Consider the following 23,012-nt stretch of genomic DNA (forward strand, 5'->3'; position numbering starts at 1 on the left):
AGGACATTCTCCACGGCCCTACGGCTGGTTACAGAGTGCTATGAGAGGAAAGGCGTCACAGTGTAAATACTGAATGCATACAGATCTCCAGGCCTTGAAATACAGCTTTCATTAAATACATTGATTAAAAGCATTATTTTGCTAATAGTATGTGTGTGTTGGCAAATAATTTGACAATATTGCATGAATGATGTGCTAGGATTGCAGTTGCATAAATCGAAAACCTGCACATTATGACCGCGACAGGCTGGCTTTGGACATAGAGCTTTGCGCGCTACACTTTTATGAACAGAATCTTGGCTACTTTCTAACAAAGAGCTTTATTTTGTCTAATAATCTGGATGTAGATTTACTGTGTTTGTAAAATGCCTGGACGTTCATCAGCAGTGTTGGGGAAAGTTAATTTTAAAAGTAATGTTACAATATTGCATTACTCCCTATAAAAGTAACTAATTGAGTTACTTTTATGAAAAGTAATTGGTTGTGTTAATTTTGCGTTGCTTTTTCTCACTTGGTTGTTTTTTAATAACAATTTTTTTTTTTACAATTTTTTTTTTAAAGGCCCTTTCACACCTGTACAGTAGAGGGCGCAGCTCAAACAAACCTTTCAGCTGTGCTGCCATTCTGGAGTAGCTCAACGCTTCAGCAATAAAAACAAAGTAAATTAAACACAAATATTATGTTTATCTAAAGTCATTGTATGTCAGCAGCAAAGACACTGGTTAATACATTTATTTGTGTTATTTAACATTTAATTATTGCAGGTTTGTGTAATATTCTGAGTTTGCATTTCACTGTTTTTATTCATTTTGAGGAATAATGAATCTGTTTTTGAGCAAAAACTCACATTAAGTCTAGAACTACAATAACCATTAGGAATGCACCAATACCACTTTTTCCAGAACAAGTCCGATGCCGATACTTTCATTTTTGGTACTTGCTGATACCGATACCTGTATTTTCCCTGAATTTGTATATTGGGTAGAGAAACCAAAAGAATATGAATCATATTAGTTGGCTTAATTTTTTTGTAAATATATATTTCCTTTAATTATTGTCATGCTTAAGCATGTTAAAATGTATGCGCTTATGTTACTTTCACTGTTCTATTGCTCTATCATATTTTATCTATCATTTAATTGCACAGCACATATTTAGAGCAGCTCCAGCAGGGCTCAGTGCTGAGGATTGGGTCAGTGGTACAAATGTTTAGACACCAGTGAAATATCACAATTCAAATTTTTAAAATTATAATTTTGATACTACAGCAAAAACTACTAGCTTAATTAATGTCCATTTGAAACATTATTAAAGACAAGTAAGCAATCAGTAATAAAATAACAACAAATAAGCAAATTACAAATAGCACAACTAAATACAATAGAAGAACAAAGAAAGGCTGCAAATGAAATAAACAGCTGTTTTTTTTTTCAGGTGGGTCGAATAGTAGTTTACAGGTACATGTTTTGAAATAAAGTAACCAAATGTGAAATAATACTGCATATTAATCACTGTATAAATTAAATATAGATGAATCTTTATAACGTTACAAAAGTAATTCAGTCAATAGCTGTGAGTGATTACTTTGTATTTTGTAGTTTGATTAACGGTAAAAAAAAAACCACAGCAGCAGGTTTATTAGGCAGCTGTCCCTTTAAGACCAAAATGCACGGATCCAATATAGCCTGCCCTACTGTACATGCGTTTTCTTTGTTCACGTTCATTAAGATATAACCACCTATGTTAACCAGGATACTCGCCAAGACGGACATCATTTTGTGTTAATTTGTCCGTTCAAGCAAAAGATGTGAAAGAAAAGGCAATTCAATTTGTGCGCTGTCTGTGGCAGCTTGAAACTTCTTGACCTGCAAACGTCTTGTAACATAAATCATGTAACAGTTAATATTTTACTTGCATTTACGATTTAGTTTTAATCGAAATGATGCATGTTTACTGAGTGAACGATCAGCAATCAAGAGCATGCAACAGAAGTGTGCTCTCTCTCTCTCTCTCTCGTCAGTTAACAGTAGTAATACATGCCTCGTTTTACCTTTGCCATTTACATATCCGACCGAACTACAAACTTTCCACTGATGTCTGTGAAAAAGGTATGCGCTCGACAAGCTTGCGTGTCTGTGCTGCTGCGCTCTCAATCTACTGCGCGTTTTTCGCTAATCAACTCGCGCACCCACAGCTATGTAGGCATTACTATATTTTGTTTAATATTCCACTAATTAGATACATTTACTTCATAGACAGCCTTCTCTTTTATCCCCATTATACTCTCTGTTGTCAGTGTTTCTTTGTCTGGACACAAACACTGTACACACGCTGCATGGTATCGGTTGTTTGTATCGGAGCATTTTTATGAGTACAAGTATGAGTACACAAGTGCAGTATTGGGCCCGATACTGGTATTGGTGCATCCCTAATAACCATCATGTTCACACAGCGCACACAACGCCTCTGCACGTACTCCCAATTTCTCTCAACATGGGTTACAGGAAAGGTGGGAAAACAAAGTAACTTCCGTTACTTTATTGAAAATGTAACTCGGATATTTTGTTGCAATTTTAAAAGTAATTTGTTACTTTACTAGTTACTTGAAAAAAGTAATCTGATTACGTTACTCCCGCTACTTGTAATGCATTTCCCCCAACACTGTTCATCAGTTCTTTTGACATCAGTGCTTTAATGTGTCACATTAGGCAGTGTTTAAGTCAGTGGCTGCATCTCACATGAGAGGCAGATATGTGGTGTTAGGATCTTTTTTCTCTTAATTAACACCAAACAGCATGAATTTACCCCTATGGGACTAGTTAGGGATTGATGGATGGTAGTTTACACATACAGAACTTGCCGCTATATTCAGCATTTTGTGTCCATGTGAATTAAGTTCCTAGTGTTTAGTGTGTTAGTTTTTCATTGTCCACCAGTAAACCGACTCTTGATCTCAGAGACCAGACTGAATACTTGTTGCAGTTTTAGACTAAATCATGCGCTTTACTTTTACATTCTGAAAGTGTACCGAGAAAATCAGTTCACCCTCAAATTATGTCTTAGACTGAGTGTTGGAAGTGGAGCTATGGGTGCAGTTAAATGTAATGAACCCAGGGAGAGTGACTCTGCCATATGTATAGATGTCACGGTCAGAGCCCTGGTTCATCCTCTTTACCAGGTTCTTCTCGTATAATAATGGGTGGTAGGCACCTAGGGTGCAGGCAGCATCACTGAAGCGCTGGTAGTAGTGGCACAGCTCGGTTTTCCGTCGCGAAGGCAGGAACTCGTACACATGTACCACTTCACAGAGGGACATCATTAAAACTGTGCCTATGGAGGTAGAAGGAACAAATATAGGTACATACAAAATCCACCACAAGTCAAGCCCCTTTTCAAAAAAATGGATATGGAAAACAATTGTTCATACCCTCTGAATAAATGGTGAGAAGTATTACCTCAGCTATCCAGCGCTCATTTCGACAACATTAGCTGCGTTTCCATTACCCTTCAAATTGCGCAAATTGAAATTGCAATTGAAAATACGCTTAATGGAAACGTTTTTACGCTCGCATGAGGTGGTTTTTCAGGCAATTCGAAAAAGAAATATTTCGCAAAACTGCAATGGAAACAGTTTTTGCGCATTTACAGTCACCTGACAGAATACGAGACAGAGTTCTTTATGAAATTCATAAAGGACAAAAGAATTACAGGAATACTGAATTCTAAACGTCAAAGAAATTGCACAACCAAGACCTCGAAGCAGAATTTAGGGAGAAACGCCCAGAAACACCTCATACAGTAGGCTATATGTGCCGCTCACACTATAAGTGTCTTTCCTTACCATTAATGCTTGGATAACACGCCTATCTCCTTCGATTAATAATAATGGCTAGTGTGGCGGCTGCAATATATAAACCTACCAACATTCGTTGCCATGATTTTTTAAATGACTTCTCGCAAGAGGGAAAAATGAAGTTTTAGTCGCATTACATCGGTCAATGGAAACGCTGTCATTTCGCAATAGTTTTTAATCGACATTTAGGAAAAAAAACGCAAACTTTTTTTATTTTTTATTCCACTATATTGAATACGTCAGCTATATTCACTGTTAGATTATTAGATCATTACACTAGCTTCACTCAAAACATCGCATGCTGAGGACATCTGCTGGTTAAAGCAGTGTAAATGCAACAAGAACAGCAAAAACATGTTCAATGACGTTGTATACACTTTGAAACTGCAGCGTGCGAGCTTAGAATAAACAGACCGTTATCGTTCATTGGTGTGGATGCAAATATAGTTATTGTTATAGTTATCTTTTTAGTTATCGTTGGTGTGAATGGCCCTTTAGGAATGAAACAGTTACCGTTTTTTCCTGAGTATTACCGTTATATATTTTATTTGATTATGGCGGTTTGAAAAACTCAGTGTAAATACTTTTCAGCATTAAGAAAAGTTAGCAATAATCTCACGCAGGCGCATCATGCAGTGTAGGTTTCGTTTTGTGTGAAAGCATGATGGAAAACAGCGCTGAGAGAAATTTTTTCTTGAGAATGTATTGATACATTTTTTTAATGTATCTCTAAGGGGAGCCGACTGTCTTTTCATCGTCCCTCCATGTTATGCCTAATAAAGCAGTGTTTATAAGCGCAATGTTGCTTTGTTTACAGAAGCTACCAGAGAAACAGCTCTTTTCTTTCCTATTCCAGAAGCGCAACCTACTCTGAGTATTCATTTATATTTCATTCAAATCTAAACCTATGTAGAACTGTTTATGGAGCAGAAAATATATATGTTAGGGGTGTTAATGGTACATGTATTCATCCCGAACCGTCACGGTACGATGCATACAGTCAGACTACGAATAAAGTCAGTCAAAGGCGATCAACACTACAATCCAGAAGGAGGGAGCGCACTGTAATGCAACACTGTTTGCTAACAGTTTGCTCTGTTGTTAATTGTAACCTTTGATATTATAGTAATGTGCAAGAAAGAGCTCCGTAATTATAGTTTACAGCATTAGCTGAGATAGATTTTTTTTATCCTTAAGAAAATGTTAATTATAACTGAATTTATTTAAAGAGAGACACAATTTGTTCAATATACCACTTTAATAAAAAATGCAATTTTGTGTTTAGCTTACTCTCCCCCTGCTGAAATGTAAGGTTTATTATTTTATAAAACTTTTTTATTTTTGTCAAAAACCAGAACAAATCAACAAAACAAATTCCTTGTGTGTGCAAACATACTTGCCAATAAATCTTTATCGGACAACATTATTTTAATGTTTATGCAAACAAAAAGTGCATAGTGCTGCTAATTTTTGTTTTTGTTTTGTTTTGTTATCGATATAAAACTTTAAATTATTTCAGTGTGTGTATCAGTACTTGGTGTGTATCACTACAGGTGTGGGTAACATTTTATCTTGCAACATCTTGTTTTCAATATAAAGCATTTGGATTCATTTGGATTTCTAATAGGCTTGCCTCTTTCTTTTTCACTGTTTTTTGTTTGTTTGTTTTTTTGCAAGATCTGGCAACATGAATGAGTCAGGCTCATAACTCTTTCCCTGTGGATTTCTTGCACCAAGCAGTAGACACAGAAGAGAGGCACATCTCTTATCTGCATTTAAATAGGTCATTAACAACTAGTTGTTCAGCTTGGTTACGTAAACTGCGTAGCATATTTTTTTTTAATGTGATTGTCACAACCTGCATTTTTGGGGAGTTAAATCAGTTGTAGAATGCGATTGCCGCTTCCATAAATTACTAAACTGTGTGTACATATCAGGATTAAACACTAAAAGGTGAATTAACAATTAGCTGCAGTGTGTACATGACCATAGTTTGTGGTTTCTTAAGCATTTATGATAAGATATCTGTTTTATTTAAAAAAATGTAATAAAACTTACCCAGCAGGCCTGATGAGGGAGGGTTTTTTTGTATAGTCTCATCCATATTGTCTTGTATTCGCTGCCACAGCTGCCATTCCATCCGTGGGTGTATAATATAAAATGGCTGTTGAGGGTGTAAGCGCCGATATCGCTGATACTGTTTAAATATTGGGTAATCTGTCTTGTTGAACCACTGAAAGCATAACAAAAGGAGGATTATTACATTTCCCCAAATTTCATTAATGAAATCTGGAATGCTTACAAATATTAGTAAAAAAAAAAAAATATATATATTTTATAGTCAACATGAAACCGTTTGTAGCCCATTTTACTTATGTAATTTGTGATGTAGGATATTCAGTGAGAAGAAAATGTAGGTGTAAACTTGATTAGATCACAGGGATTAAAGTTCTCCGTCGCTACGACGGATTTCCGTTAATTGCAGCGAGTCTACGACGGATTTCCCTCAATTGCAGGGTTCCCGCCTGTCCTTAATGTCTTACATTCACTTTTCATCATTTTTAAGGCTGTAAATAGGCTTCCATTTCTTAAATGGTGTAATGTCTTAATTTTAGTTTGAAAAGGTCTTAAATTAAGGAAAGATGAGGTGTATTCACCCTGCTAAGGGGGATGTGATCAAAGCCTGGAGTGGAGCTAAAGCACGTTGCTCTCTCCACTCTAATGGTGCGTTCACACCGGACGCGAATTGCGCGTCAGGCGCGAGTGATTTCAATGTTAAGTCAATGCAAAGACGCGTTATGGGCCTTTCACACAGGACGCGGTATGCGCGGCGCTGCGCTATAAAACCCATTCATCTCAATGGCTTGCGCCGCGCAAGGACGTTTTGTTGCTGCGTCGACCAAAGCGCAAGCGCAGCGGTGCGCATCATTGGCGAGCTCGCGCGCACGCCGCGGTCAAAGTTCAAAATAGTTCAACTTTTGCCGCTGCGCTCTGTGACGATTACCAGCGCGGCCAATAGAATCGGGGGATCCAAACAAGCACGGAAATCAAAATGGATGAACGTCTAGTCTTGTGTGTGTCGGAATTTCCTGAGCTGTACGATACAAGTTTGAGGTCGTTCAGATAAGTTTGAGGACTTTTCCATCGTCAGGAAAGCTGTATTCACAAATCAGTATTTTATGAGGATTTGATGCTCAAGAAACATTTATGATTATTATCACTGTTGAAAACCGTTATTTACATTTTTATTTCAGGATTCTTTTATGAATGGAAAGTTCAAAAGAACAGCATTTATCTGAAATAGAACCTTTTGTAACATTATAAATGTAGAATGGGACAGATGTATGGAAGTAGAATAATGTCAAATGTTTTTGAAATAAAAAGCCTGTTGAATTGCACTACTTGAAAAAAAATAGGCATTGCATTAACCATGCTTGCATTTTAATGCATTGTATTTTTAGTGCTTACATTTTTATGGGCTGAAATTCAACATGGTTGAATATTTAAGCTGTGAATATTTCAATTAAAAACATTTCAAACACCTTTTCATTATTAAAAATTCAATAATCCATATTCACCTTTCATATTTCACTTCCAAAATATTCAAACTGTTTAAAAATACAACCAATAATATTCAACAGGCAATTTTCGGTCCATTTTATTTCGCTTTGCAAATTCGCTTCCACAAATTCAGTGGTTCAAATTCGACAGTAAATTCAACATTGACGTCCAGGAACTGCAGGAAAAGCAGTAGATTGCCGAGCATACTCTCCATCTGCTGTTAGTCGACCTCACCATCAGATGGTGCAAAAGCGCTTGTTGCTGACGAAGACATTCATTCATAAAATGAAAATGATTATCTGTGTCAGTATATGCGGAAAAGATGATAAACACGCAATAAGCTGTGTTTATGTTTCATTCAATAACTTCATTGTTACTTTCCCTGTGTATTCTACATGTCATCAGCTTTCTCTACCATGAACAGGATTATAATCGGTTTCCCTCAATACCTCATACTCAAGGATTTCCCTTCCGTTGATAGTGATATGAAAGACCAATCTTGCACCTTATTAGGGAAGTAGGCTGTAGGCTATTATATAGGCTACAGGCAAGAAGATGGACTCAGAATATGAACTTAACGCGCAAAGTTTCATGCTGAGCGTTTCGTGATATACTGGCATAAAATCAACACATACATATATATATATATAGTATGCATACGTGTATTGCATTAGCTTAAACTGTCACAGCACTTGCATATTGTCCTCCTATTGTTAGTTTAACTGTAAATCGCTTTGGATAAAAGCGTCTGCTAAATGACTAAATGTAAAAATTGGCTTGATATTGGACATTCGCACATTTAGGGACCGTCTCTAAAGTTGCATACAACATTGGCATACACGTTTCTAACTTCAATAGCAAACTTAAATTTATTTGAATAAATATCAAAAACCAAAGGGTGAGTATTATGCCTGACATAAATGAACACTTTACAGTTGGTTGTATGACTGTAAGTCGTTCTATTCAAATGCTATCGGAGTTAGAAACGTGTATACCAAAGTCGTATACACTTTAGAGACGGTCCCTAAATGTGCGAATGTCCAACATCAAGCCATCTGTATGCCAGTCTATCACGGGAAACGCTCAGCATTAAGCTTTGCACGTTATTCTGAGTCCATCTGCTTGCCTGCGAGTTTGGTCTTTTACATCACTGTAGTCCATTAAGCTACGTTAAGCGTTGTATATGTCCAGCAGGGGAATCCTGAAGTATTGAGGGAAACCCTAATAGCCTGCATGCAGCACATCGCCACAATATAAAGTTAAGGCAACTAAACAACCAAGAGAGAAATGTCAACCTCAAAAATGTAACATTGGATCTGTATATCCGCATCGGGGAATAACATTATAATCTCCAAGACTCTATAATCTATAAAGATTCCAAGATGGCGCCGCGGATGGCTGCCTCGGTGTGGAGCTCTCCAGTTATTGTGTTGTTTTTGTTGGTTTGTTCTGCGTTTAGTCATTCTTTTCCTATCAGTTTCACCAAAGACGAACTACTGGACATTAGGAAACACACACCAGACAACTTTTTCACAGATTTTGATTACTCAGACGTTTTACTGGACATTCTCGTCGGAGGGGCAGCGGTGTTGTTCAAACGCGCGGTCAGACGCAAACGCGGGAAGCGCGCTGGCGCGCTGGTTAAACTCCGCGAGCGCGGCCTCCGCACTGCACTCCCTAGTATTCATCTTGCGAATCTCCGATCTCTTCCTAACAAAATGGACGAACTTCTTCTCCTCACCCGCACTAACAAGGATTTTTTAAACTCCGCTGCTCTGTGCTTCACTGAAACCTGGCTGAGTGAAGCCATACCGGACAACGCACTACATCTGCCGGGCTTTCAGCTGTTCCGAGCGGATCGCATCGCGGAACTAACGGGGAAAACGAGAGGTGGTGGATTGTGTTTCTACATTAACGAAAGTTGGTGTTCAGATGTAACAACACTGAAGAAGATGTGCTCTCCTAATTTAGAGGCACATTTCATAAACTGTAAACCTTTCTACTCGCCGCGGGAGTTTTCCTCATTCATTCTCGCGAATGTTTACATTCCTCCAGACGCGTGTGTGAGCGCGGCGATACAACAGCTGGCTGAACATATAGCTGAAATGGAACAAAGGTACCCAGACTCTCTTTTAATCATTCTTGGGGATTTTAACAAAGCAAATCTCTCCCGTGAACTGCCAAAATACAGACAGCATGTTACATGTCCTACCAGAGACAGTAATATATTGGACCACTGTTACACCACGATAAAGAATGCGTATCACTCCGTCCCACGGGCAGCTTTGGGGCTCTCTGATCATTGTTTGGTTCATCTTATACCGACCTACAGGCAGAAACTGAAATCAGCTAAACCTGTAATAAGGACTGTAAAAAGATGGACCAACGAAGCAGAGCAGGATCTACAGGCCTGCTTCGATTGCACTGATTGGACTGTTTTTGAAGCTGCAGCCACCGATCTGGATGAGCTCACAGATACTGTAACATCATATATCAGTTTCTGTGAGGATACATGCATTCCTACCAGGACATTCTTATCATTCACTAATGATAAACCATGGTTTACTGGGAAACTCAAACAGCTTCGTCATGCCAAAGAGGATGCTTACAGAAGTGGGGATAAAATCTTGTATAACCAGGCCAGAAACAGACTGACAAAGGAGATCAGAGTTGCTAAAAGAAGCTACTCTGAAAAGCTGAAAACCCAGTTTTCAGCCAACGACCCGGCATCAGTCTGGAGAGGCCTGAGGAACATCACCAACTACAAATCACCATCCCCCCGATCTGTGGAGAATCAACAACTGGCTGACACTCTCAATGCATTCTATTGCAGGTTTGAGAAGCCCAGACTCACACCTCACACCCGCTCTGATGTGCACTTCACACATCCACCATCACCTCCTGCAACCCCTCTCCTCCCCCCTTCTGCCATCCAACCTGAGCTTAAAGGAGAAGTTCACTTTTAAAAAAACTTTTGCTGATAATTTACTCACCCCCATGTCATCCAAGATGTCCATGTCTTTCTTTCTTCAGTCGAAAAGAAATTAAGGTTTTTGATGAAAACATTCCAGGATTTTTTCACATATTATGGATTCCATTGGGACCCAAACGGTTCAAGGTCCAAATGACAGTTTCATTGCCGCTTCAAAGGGCTTTAAACGATACCAGACGATGAATAAGGGTCTTATCTAGCGAAACGATCGGTCATTTCAAAAATAAAATAAAAAGTTGACGTTTTATAAGCACAAATGTTCGGCTTGCTCTGTTCTGTGATGCGCGTTCGTGACGTCACGTAATACGCAATTACGTTGAAAAGGTCACGCTTGAAAAATTGAAGAAAATGTTCTTTTTGGCTTTTTAATATTAAAACACTCAGGATGCGCACACGAAATGGGCATTTTAAACGATAAACTGACACAAATACATTTGAAAATGTTTATATGGTCCTCCTTCCGCACATTTGTAAACACATCAAACTTGACCTTTTCAACGTAATTGCGTATTACGTGACGTCACGAACGCGCATCACAGAACAGAGCAAGGCGAACATTTGTGCTTATAAAACGTCAACTTTTTATTTTATTTTTGAAATGACCGATCGTTTCGCTAGATAAGACCCTTATTCATCGTCTGGTATCGTTTAAAGCCCTTTGAAGCGGCAATGAAACTGTCATTTGGACCTTGAACCGTTTGGGTCCCAATGGAATCCATAATATGTGGAAAAATCCTGGAATGTTTTCATCAAAAACCTTAATTTCTTTTCGACTGAAGAAAGAAAGACATGGACATCTTGGATGACATGGGGGTGAGTAAATTATCAGCAAAAGTTTTTTCAAAAGTGAACTTCTCCTTTAAGGTCTGTGTGGAGGACGTGAGCCGAGTCTTCAAAAAACAGAAGACTAGGAAAGCTTCAGGCCCAGACGGCATCTCATCTGCTTGTCTAAAAGCCTGCGCTGACCAACTGGCCCCAGTCTTCACGCAGATCTTCAACAGATCACTGGAGCAGTGTGAAGTTCCCTGCTGCTTCAAACGCTCCACTATCATTCCGGTTCCCAAAAAACCTAAAATCACTGGACTTAATGACTACAGACCTGTCGCTCTCACGTCTGTGGTCATGAAGTCGTTTGAAAGACTGGTGTTGGCCTATCTGAAGGACATCACTGGACCCCTTCTGGATCCCTTTCAGTTTGCTTACAGAGCAAACAGGTCTGTGGATGATGCAGTCAACATGGGACTGCACTATATCCTGCAACATCTTGACAGACCTGGGACTTATGCACGGATCTTATTTGTGGACTTCAGTTCGGCCTTCAATACCATCATCCCTGATCTTCTCACAGCCAAACTGACTCAGCTCTCCATGCCATCCTCAATCTGTCAGTGGATCTCCAGCTTCCTGACCGACCGGCAGCAGCGAGTGAGACTGGGGTGCGTTCTCTCCCCACTGCTCTTCTCCCTGTACACTAATGACTGCACTTCTAAAGACCCCTCTGTCAAGCTCCTGAAATTTGCAGACGACACCACCGTCATCGGTCTCATCCAAAATGGTGACGAGTCTGCTTACAGACTGGGGGTTGAACAGCTGGCTGTCTGGTGCAGCTATAACAACCTTGAGCTGAACACGCTCAAAACAGTGGAGATGATTGTGGATTTCAGGAGAAAATCCCCAGCACTCCCCCCTCTCACCATCATGAACAGCACTGTGGAAGCAGTGGAGTCATTCAGGTTCCTGGGCTCTACCATCTCTCAGGACCTGAAGTGGGCAAATCACATTGACTCCATTGTGAAAAAGGCCCAGCAGAGACTGTACTTCCTTCGCCAGCTGAAGAAGTTCAATCTGCCACAGGAGCTGCTGATCCAGTTCTACTCAGCCGTCATTGAGTCTGTTTTAAGCACTTCCATCACTGTCTGGTTTGGTTCAGCTACCAAATCGGACATCAGGAGACTACAACGGACAGTCCGGACAGCAGAGAGGATTATTGGTGCCCCCCTGCCAACCCCCCAGGACCTGTACTCTTCCAGAGTGAGGAAGAGAGCAGGTAAAATCATCACAGACTCCACTCACCCTGGACACCCCCTGTTTGAACTGTTACCGTCAGGACGGCGACACAGATCACTGGCCACAAGAACATCCAGGCACAGGAACAGTTTCTTTCCACAGGCCATTTCCCTTCTGAACACTTAACATGCCCCCCAAGGCATATGCCTGCAAGTGCAATACTCCCACTGTCTAGTGCAATATTCTCTTAACTCAGGTGATATTTATATTTATATTATTCATACTACTCAAAATACTGTAAATATGTTCATAATCTGTAACATGCACTAGACTCCCACTGTCTAGTGTAATATTCTTTAACTCAGGTGATATTTCTTTTTATATTATTCATACTTCTCAAAATACTGTAAATATGTTCATAATCTGTAAATGTTTATTCAGACTAAACCCAACTGTGACCCCTTTTTTTTTTACTTTTTATACTATTTTTATTTTATTTTTTTTAAATATATTTTATTCTTAGAATTTGTATTACTATGTTTCTTGTTGTATTTGTATTTGTATATGTGCACTGGAAGCTTCAGTACCAAGAAAAATTCCTTGTGGGTGCAAGCACACTTGGCAATAAAGCTCTTTCTGATTCTCTTTCTGATTCTGATTCTGATTATAATCTCGTTCACGGTAGAGAAAGATGCATGTAGGCTACACAGGAAAAGTAACCGTGAAGACACTGAATTTAACATAAAACAGCCGTCATAATAATCACAAATACACTTACATTGCTGTAAATGAGTTTTATGAATGAATGACTTGCTCTAACTGTTGCTGGTCTTCAACACACGCTTTTGCACCATCTGATGGTGAGGTCGACTAACAGCAGATGGAGAGTATGCTCGGCAATCTACTGCTTTTCCTGCAGTTCCTGGACGTCAATGTTGAATTTACTGTCGAATTTGAACCACTGAATTTGTGGAAGCGAATTTGCAAAGCGAAATAAAATGGACCGAAAATTGCCTGTTGAATATTATTGGTTGTATTTTTAAACAGTTTGAATATTTTGGAAGTGAAATATGAAAGGTGAATATGGATTATTGAATTTTTAATAATGAAAAGGTGTTTGAAATGTTTTTAATTGAAATATTCACAGCTTAAATATTCAACCATGTTGAATTTCAGCCCATAAAAATGTAAGCACTAAAAATACAATGCATTAAAATGCAAGCATGGTTAATGCAATGCCTATTTTTTTTCAAGTAGTGCAATTCAACAGGCTTTTTATTTCAAAAACATTTGACATTATTCTACTTCCATACAGATGCATTGTTTGCTGCTGCCCGAAAGGAGGAACAACAGACGTAATAGATCTCCCGCTAAAAGTTTTTAAAACTCCGCCTACGTCATAGCGCAGCGCAAATCGCGTTGTATCTGAAGGGCAACGCAGAACCCAGCGGCAAGCGCCGCGCATACCGCGTCCTGTGTGAAAGGCCCATTACGCGCGTAAAAAATTCCTGCGGCGCGAATGAGGCGTAGAGCGCGGCGCGGTAGACGCGAATACGCCTCATTCGCGCGTCAAGATCGCGCGAATGGCGCGAATTGAGCGTCTGGTGCGTTAAGCGCGTTACGCGCGAATGTTTTATGTAGTGCTTTTTGTGCATTCTCGTGTTTGACGCGAATTCGCGTCTGCCGCCCGAGTTGAAAAATCTGAACTTCTGCGTCAATTCGCGCCGCGTTAACCAATCAGAAGCCTGCTTCAGCTGCTTGCTGCTGTCACGTGGTGAAGTGACAGTTTATAATGTTATTTTATGTTTATGTCAATACATTATTTTGTAATATGACTAAAATGCACAACAAAGCAAATCTTTCACATAAAAACTCGATTTCAATATATGAGAGATACTCATTTTGTATTGAATGCAATTTATTCCATATCTATATGAAACATTATTAATCTAATGTGAAGACAACAAATACAATTTAGTGTATACAAACTAAAACAAAAATCACAGGTTTCACTTTTGGAGGCTGGCTCCATTTATTATCAAAACAAAAATAAATGACAGATTAGGTGGGTGCGGGCGAGGGTGAACCTCGCGCCGGGCTGTACAGCGCGGGCTCGTCAGGCAGCGACCACTCGAGGCCGAGGCCTTATACGGCCTACGCTGTCCTCGTCAGCGTCCTCACCGTTAGGTCCACCAAACCTAGGTCCTGGACCAAATTGTGAAACTCCTGAAACCCTCCGGAGAGTCTGGTGGACCCGAGTACAGCGACGATGTCCCCTACGCAGCTGTTTCTGCTCTCCAGAGCATATACGAGCGGTGACTCTCTCGATTAATGCTAATGCTCGATAAACATCTAAAAAAGATGGCCGCCAACGGGTTTCGAAACTTTCGCCTCTGACGCGCGTAAATGTCGCTTCAAACTTTTGTTTTTACGCGCGTCAATCTCGCTCTTGACACGCGAATGTACACATGTGGTCAAGCGTCAAACTAGACGCGGCAGGCGCGAATTTGACGCGCTATTCGCGTCCGGTGTGAACGCAGCATTAGCGTTCAGTAATCACTCCGCTCTGGATTTACTCCGGGTTTTCCATTCCCGCTCCGTGTTCACTCTATTTTAAAAGTTATTCTAATATGTTTATTTTTTTATATCATGAATGTCTGAACACAACATTTATAATTCTATATGTAACGGTTTGGAAAGTATTCTACACGTTTAATAAATAGAATTGTCCAAATGTAGTGAACGCACCTATAGAGAGAAATGCACATTTTATACGGATTACATAAGAAAGTAGTCTGTTTCTTTTCGTTTTGAATTGTTTTGTTTAAACGTAGACATTTCAAGCTGTTTATAGATATATTTCTCATGCCTGTGAAGTAGCCTATACGCTGAGTTTCGGTTCATTTATGAGACAAGCTCCAGTTAACGAGCAATGCAAATGATCGCGCCGGTGCCTTGCATGTCCTGATAATATTGTCTGCTATATTTGCTTCACTTTTTGTTCTGATGCTGGTGCTATCAGTTTCCCTCTTCTGTTCAGTGTCAACAGGTTGAGTTAGAACATGCGTTATAATTTCTTATTATAATGGTCAGGTTAAAACTGAATTTATTATTATTATTATTATAGCTAGGTTAAAAACAGATATTATATTATATATAGTTTATGATATTAGCTCACTTTGCGGCAAAAGCTCTGTTGGCTTTCATTATTTGAGAAATAAATAAAGTTAAAGTTATGCAAATGGTTAATTATTTGTATGACTACATCACAAAGAGTCAAGTCTAGTAAAAGCTTTAGATTGAAAACATTGAAATTTCATAAAAGTGTGTAAATAATAGAAATGCAGTTCAAAATAGCCTTTCTTTAAATCCGAATGTTCTTTGAGTATTTCATTTGTGAAGGTAAATCATGTACTCTTTATATTCCTAATTACAAGAAGAAAAAACTGCTCTTAAACTGGATGTGTGACAGGCTGTGTTCCAGCTGTATGGAGAAACTGTATTGTTGACTTGTGCTAAGAAGAAAGAAGAAAAAAGCTCAGCATCTCCCCGTCAGGGAATCGAACCCCGGTCTCGCCCCCGCGTGACAGGCGGGGATACTTACCACTATACTAATGAGGAGTGGCTTAGTGGTCACGTGCTTCAATATGTACAAAAACTACACTTCATCAAGCTAGGACTTTGTGGTGAAACCTTCTAATTAAGCAAGTTTCCTCGAATTTTGTGAGTTTGCCAAATGCTTGACAGTGAAATATGGTGAATTTTTACCTCCCGTAGATCAGACGAATAAGGGCCAGGATCCCAGCTCACTAAAATCCCTGCACTGTACAAAGAACTGGAGAGGAAATGGTGGTCTTCAGATGCCATTACCTATGCAATAAACAGAAATGATGGTATTTTAAGAGATCGTTGCTACATATCATTTTAACATGTCGAGTTAGCAAACAGTTTACCTGGGAATTGATCAGTCGCACTGTCGTTTTAGAGCCCACATCTTTCTCAAAGCCTGTTGTTGGTGCGGCATTGAACCGTATCACTGCATCATGTGTATCTAGATTTCAGGAATTTTTTTAGTAATAATGCCTCATTCATACATAAAATCATCCAATTTTTTGTAATATCAAAGAATTACATATATATATATATATATATATATATATATACTGGGGTGCACATAACTTTTTTGGTCTGGTTCTCAAGGGAGCACCTGGAGATGCTGCTTGGTAGTCACATTTTACGCGGCACACTTATCCTACAAGCTGTCGTCATCACTTTTCTCTTGACTGCTCTCCTCTCTATCTTTTCTCTTGAACATTGTTGGTGATGATGATGGTTTAAAAAAATATACTGTATATTTTTATTAACGTGAATGACACAGATAACAGCAGGAATATTAGGCTGCTGTCACTTTAAGACTGAATGCACGGACCGAATATAATGACATATCCAGTTTCTTTCTCAACTGTTCACTTATGACATGACAAAGAATTTCCGAGACGGGTATTTTGACATTTTGTGAGTTTGTGTCCGTTCAAGCGCAAGTAAACGCGAAAGAGGAGTCAATTCAGTGTTTGAGTGTTGTCTGAAATGCGCCTCTCTCTCTCTCTCTCTCTCTCTCTCTCTCTGTGTGTGATTCCTGATTTTTGCCTCTTCTTCCGCGTTTAAAATCATTTGAATCAAGGTTATTTTCGTAAACGAATACTGAAACTAAGACTAAAACTATTGAAAAAAACAGAAATTTCAACATAAATGAAAAACTAAACAAAACTAACAACAGTTACTGAAAATAAATATAATTAAGTTTAACTGAGAGACCTTGCGCTTTTCCCCATTTCACTGCCCAAGTCTTCTTTCCGTTTTTCAAAGCAAAACCGCTTTCTGTGTGAACCAACCCTATGAAGCAGAAATGGCCAAATACGTATTTCCATCATGCAAACCTTATGCAAATACAGCTGTTTCTTAATTCTAAGTAAGATAACCATCTAATGTGAAGCTAAAACGGGTATCACACATATTAGACAAGATACCACACTGAGCAGAAAACGGAAAAAACGAATAGCATGTCTAGCCCACAAACAGACTTATATTTGTCAGAGTAGAAGTAAACAAAATGTCTGGTCTGAATAGAACACATGAATGAGAGTATAACTATGAGTATATGGTATTAAAAGATGCAATATACAAAAAGCATAAATGGATCCATAAAAGAATAATGTTTGAAAGGATTAATCATAAAAAAACCCATAAAAGAATAATCATAATAATCATACACATTTTTTTTCTTATACACCACGTTTAACAATTTTTTATTTTAATATGAATGAATAATTTCTACTTTTAAGTTGCATTTGTTTGGTTCTTTGTTCAATCTCAAACAATTTTATTTTTATTATTTAGAGGTTTGCACAAGAGTTAACTGTAAACTGCAAACATTAAACTTTGCTGAAATTAAATGTCTTTAACTGGAAGTGAAATTAACACACTTATCATCATGATCGCCCTCTTACCAGAGATGGCGAAAAATCCTACTCTAGTAAGTAAACGTGTCCCTGTCCCCAAAAATGATGGTACTCAAAAGCGCTTCCCTCCACGTTTTCTGTTGCACATTGTTTATTTTTACCACGCATGCGCACCAGTTATGTGCACCCCTGTGTATATATATATATATTACATGGCTTGGTTGAATTCTAATGTAGAATGTGGTCTGTTATTTCTTGATAACAGACCACTGCTAAGTATACACACCGTTGCCATGAAAAACAGAGCGTTGCTATGGACGCAGGATTCTAACCGTAGAGACGGAACGAACTATTTTCTTTAGCGGAAGCAATACAATCGTTTTTAAATCAATAAACTCCTTTTTAAATCAATATTTTGTGTCAAATTATTGATTTATTTGGTAGGTAGCCATGTAATAAGTGGGATAATGTAGAGCGAGGTGGTTGTTATAGCGAATACAACCCCATCAGGCTGATTCAAGACCAGCCTGTCGGGGTTGTATTCACTATAACAACCGCCTCGCTCTACATTATCCCTTACATATATACAGTCCCCTCCAAAAGTATTGGAACAGTGAGGCCAATTCCTTTTTCTGTAGACTGAAAATATTTGGGTTTGGCGTCAAAAGATGAATATGAGACATGAGATCAACATTTCAGCTTTTATTTCCAGGTATTTACATCTGGATCTGATACACAACTTAGATAACATTTTGTTTGAACCCACCCATTGCTCATGTGACCAAAAGTATTGGAACATGTGACTGGCAGGTGTGTTTTGTTGCGCTGGTGTGTCCTATTACATTGATTATTCAAACAATACATAGCACTGAATGTCTGCGCTCAGTTTCAGATTTTGGTTTTGCCAGTGCAGACTGCATTTATAATTAGACGTGCAGCCAACATAAAAACCAGAGAGCTGTCTATGGGTGAAAAACAAGCAATTGTGAAGCTGAGAGAAGATGGTGTAAGAATTGAAAAATTCGAAAATGCCGGACAGTCTGGTTGAAGAGCGACCAGACCCTGAGAGGACAAAGGACCTCTCTGGAAATTAACATTTGAACTCCCCCTTGTGCACTATCGAGACGAAAGTCTCACCTCTAAGTCATCCTAATCTACATTTCATCCCCTCATCCCTCACCCCCTCTCTCTCATGCTCAGATAACCTGAATTCACCCAAGCAAATATATAGTTTAATGTCAATGATTATCATTGAGTATTGTACATTTTGGTATCATTTCAAATGTCTCAGTGCGACTGGTACAAATGTCTCATTTCCAAATAAGTAAAACAAAAGGTAATAAGGTTTTTAAGAGTTTAGGGATAACTGGCACACAAAGGAAGGTGGTCTCCTGGCAAATGGTCTCACACCCCCAAAAGGTCTAACCTCTGAATGCAAATTTCCATTGTTAGAAGATGTTTCCATGTGAAAGAGGTTCTGTCTATATAATGGAATGCAACGAGAAGATCGGGGCCTTTTTGTAACTCAAGTTGGCCCATGATGCTAAGAGGGTCTCTTACTTAAGAGTAAACTCTTAGCATCATGTATCTTAATGTTGGGTCGGGGCCTTTCTGTATTTCAGATTAGCCCGCGAGGCTGAGAGTAATGTTGGGTTTGCATCTCTTCTCTTTATTCCAGAGCATTTGATGTTTTGTATTGATTATCTTTGAATTGATTATGAAATTGGCATGATACATTTACCTGACATAATAAATTGTTACATTTGATTATTCTGACTTTGACATTATTTTCATTCCGGATGCCGGTTTTGGGCCGACCGAGCACGAGCCTTACAATGGAAAATCAATCAGAGCCATTGCACAAACAATGGCCATAGCCAGTACAACCATTTGGAATGTCCTGAGGAAGAAAGAAACCACTGGTGTAATAAATAACAGACCTCGAATGGGTAGACCAAGGAAAACATCATTAGTTGACAACAGAAACATTGTGAGAGCTGTAAAGAAAGACCCTAGCCTTACAAGTGGTGACCTCGGCGACGTGATCTTGCAACACAGGCGAGCAACGTCCTTTCCAGCAAAGTATTTGGATTTTGAAATCAACAAGAGGTTTGAACATCTCTTTCTTCCGGCGTTGTGGTAAGTCAATTCTTTTTGCCTTTTTAGAAGTGCTAAGACAAAATCAGCCATTGTTGTATTGGCTTTGTTGCAACAAACTAGCAACACGTGATGAGAATGAACAAAGGACAGAATGAAAATTATAAGTTTGTAAACGATCGGAAAACATGTAATTGGATAAACGAAAAGACAAGTCGATGCATTTGTTTATGAAAATCAAGGTTGAGAAAAACAGGATGATGTGATGCGCAGGTTAAAAATCAGATCTCAAGGCTAAGCTAAATGCTATGTCCACGTGTCTCCCAAAACGCTTAACAGCGACCGGACTAAAAAGCATGTTTGCAATGATTCTGTTTGGATTTTCAAATTTGTAGTTGTGCTTAACACATTGTGCTCATAGAACACACTTTATAGTTGTTTGTGCTACTACAATGTGCACATAGGCTAGTTAAGTTTATTCTTTAAAACACATGATTGCTTTACTGTAAGTGTTGTATGAAACACTTAGGTAAAAGGTTGTAGATGCCATGCATTCTAGGCCACGTGTCTTGTGTAAACTGGATTAAATATCTTGTGTGTTTATGTTGAATTTGTTTGTCTCCTTGGTGGAAAACTCTGCTATTTTTGATAAAGCTGCAGTAAAACCATAACAGGAGCATAGGATTGCCATGTGGCTACAATGTAAATCACAAGACAGTTGAAATCTAAAAGAGAAACAGCGAACGTGCATCTCATCAATCCTGGAACAAAAACGTTTTCATATTCAACGTTCCAGAGATGCGTCAGAGGTAACTCTGAACTTTGTGCACGTGTATGTGGGACTGACACCACGGGCTTGATCAATTCAAAGCCATTATAAGAGAAGTAAAGTTGGTCGACGAACATCTTTAATGGTGGCCAAAACCTCCACTGAGGTAAAACGATTAAATTAAATTCAGGTAGATGCACTTCCATGGGGGCTATACCAAAGTATCTTGGATTGTGTACGTGTGAATACGGCAAGTCTCGGGTATGTAGCCAATTACCTCTGTTAAGTGACCGAAACTGGCGGATTGTGATCGTGAGACCAACGTTAAACAGAAAAATTGAGGACCTCTGAGCGACATAGTTTCCTAATCTAACACGGGTAAAATATAAAGTAAAGAGTAAATAGAGTAATCAAACGTTATAATGGCCACTTTGCCTTCATATAGTCTTTAACAAAAAAAAAAAGACCAAATGAAACGAAAAGGCATTTGAAATCTAACAAAGAAAAAAGAGAAACAGCGAATGTGCATCTCATCAGCCTGAGCCAAAAACCTTTTCGTATTAAAATGTATTGACATGAGAACGAGCAAAGATTTGACCATGTGTTTAGCATGTGCTGGCGGATGCATATCGTCTTTTGAAAAACGAACACTTTGACAAATAAGTTGTTCCAGAGACTCTTCGGAGACCAGAAACAATATAATTTAATTTATATTCTTAAATATAATATAATTGTATTATAACTCGAATTATAATATACATTATATTATAATCGCCAAGCAGGGCATTAATTGGAGAAGTGTGACATTAATCCTTAAAATTCAGTTTCATTGGTGTGCTACCCAGTGCCAAAGGAGGTGTGCTTTTATTTTTTGCCTTTAAAAAACACGGCTAGGAGTGTCTAGAAGTGTGGCACAGGTAATAGCAAACCAAATCATCATTGACTAGGGTGCACCAACTAAAATTTTATCTGATCAGAGAAGTAAATTTACAAGGAGGGTGTGAAATGATAAACATCAGATAGAAGTACCACAGCCCAACTAAATGTGTGAACGACACCATAAAACAGCAAATGCTAAGCAGGCAACCCACAGATCTGACTGTAATGAGAGCAACTTGAAGTAAAGCTATGAGCATTGACCCTTTGGAACTCATGACACTACGAGTGATAAAAACTCAGATTAATCTCTAATGCTCATATGACACAGCAGACTGTGAAGGCCCAACTGCAAGAGCAGCTTTAGGTTTCACACTCTGCACTGAAACAACAGCAATAATTCAGACTTGGTCAGTGAAACTTGGTTTCATGTGGCAACTGGAATTTAAATTGCAAAGGACATGATAATGGAGCAAGTAAAATAATTCCACATGTCTGAATTTGAAGTTGTTGAAAATATCTGAATTAACTGTGGTTCTCTCTCTGCATTTGTTTCTGTCTCAGGTTTACTTCTGCACATTCCTCGGAGGATGCCAGGACGGGCCGGACCCCACCTGGATCAAAGCCAGGACAGCAGAATTGTTAGAACATAACCTGAGACTCGGGAGATGGGTGAAAAGCATAGACTGTGGTGAAAAGACACTTCAAGAGGCCGTTCACATCTCACAATTGTACATCACTGCATAAATATGGCCTCCCAGTATAGAACTGGAACTAAATTTGCTACACAATTGTTATAGATTAGGGGTCGGCAATAGGCAATATTTTCTGGCCCGCCGGATTATTTTGGAAGTTTTTCCATTGTTTATTTCCTGAACTAAAATGAAAAAACGAATAACGACTCGTTTTCCGATTTTCTGATTGTGCGCTCAGATCAAAAATAGAAAAAATGAATAACAGGTTTTGACAAATTTTAATTTTAATTTTGAATTTGTATTTAACACCTTAGCAGACATATACCAATGAAATCATTTTAAACAGATCAAGTACTATTGTGGTAACAGATTACAGCCATTTTAATAAGGGTGTGAATAGCAATCATGCTCTCCTGAAAGTCTCATTCGCTTACAGTCCAACTTTTGAACTTTTTTTCATTATTATTAATTCGGGTATAACACACTGATAAATGATATGTATTACCTGATTAAAAAATCGCCACCGCATACTGTGTGAAACGCCCATAAGGAATCATGCGCGCGGGATAAAATTTTAAAGTATATGGTGAGTTCACACCAAACGCGAATAGAGCGTCTGGCGCGAGTGATTTCAATGTTAAGTCAATGCAAAGATGCGTTTACGCGTGCCGACCGATCACGAGCCTAAGTAACAGACCTCGAA

The 23,012-nt window shown here is 38.8% G+C and overlaps 1 protein-coding gene across 1 annotated transcript in view; it reads right to left on the minus strand.

Annotated features, from left to right (window-relative positions):
• Window positions 1–848: 848 nt before the first annotated feature.
• The window catches only part of st6gal1 (ST6 beta-galactosamide alpha-2,6-sialyltranferase 1), a 34,519-nt gene continuing 12,355 nt past the window's right edge, over window positions 849–23,012 (minus strand). Inside the window, exons 6-9 of the mRNA XM_082140907.1 lie at window positions 16,367–16,464; window positions 16,182–16,283; window positions 5,912–6,086; window positions 849–3,330 (exon numbers count right to left, since the gene is read on the minus strand). Of these exons, the coding sequence (XP_081997033.1) occupies window positions 3,053–3,330; window positions 5,912–6,086; window positions 16,182–16,283; window positions 16,367–16,464 (653 nt within the window). The 3' untranslated portion in view covers window positions 849–3,052. The remainder of the gene's footprint in view (window positions 3,331–5,911; window positions 6,087–16,181; window positions 16,284–16,366; window positions 16,465–23,012) is intronic.

Source organism: Leuciscus leuciscus, assembly GCF_965113295.1.
Source record: "Leuciscus leuciscus genome assembly, chromosome: 16".
Classification (NCBI taxonomy): domain Eukaryota; kingdom Metazoa; phylum Chordata; class Actinopteri; order Cypriniformes; family Leuciscidae; genus Leuciscus; species Leuciscus leuciscus.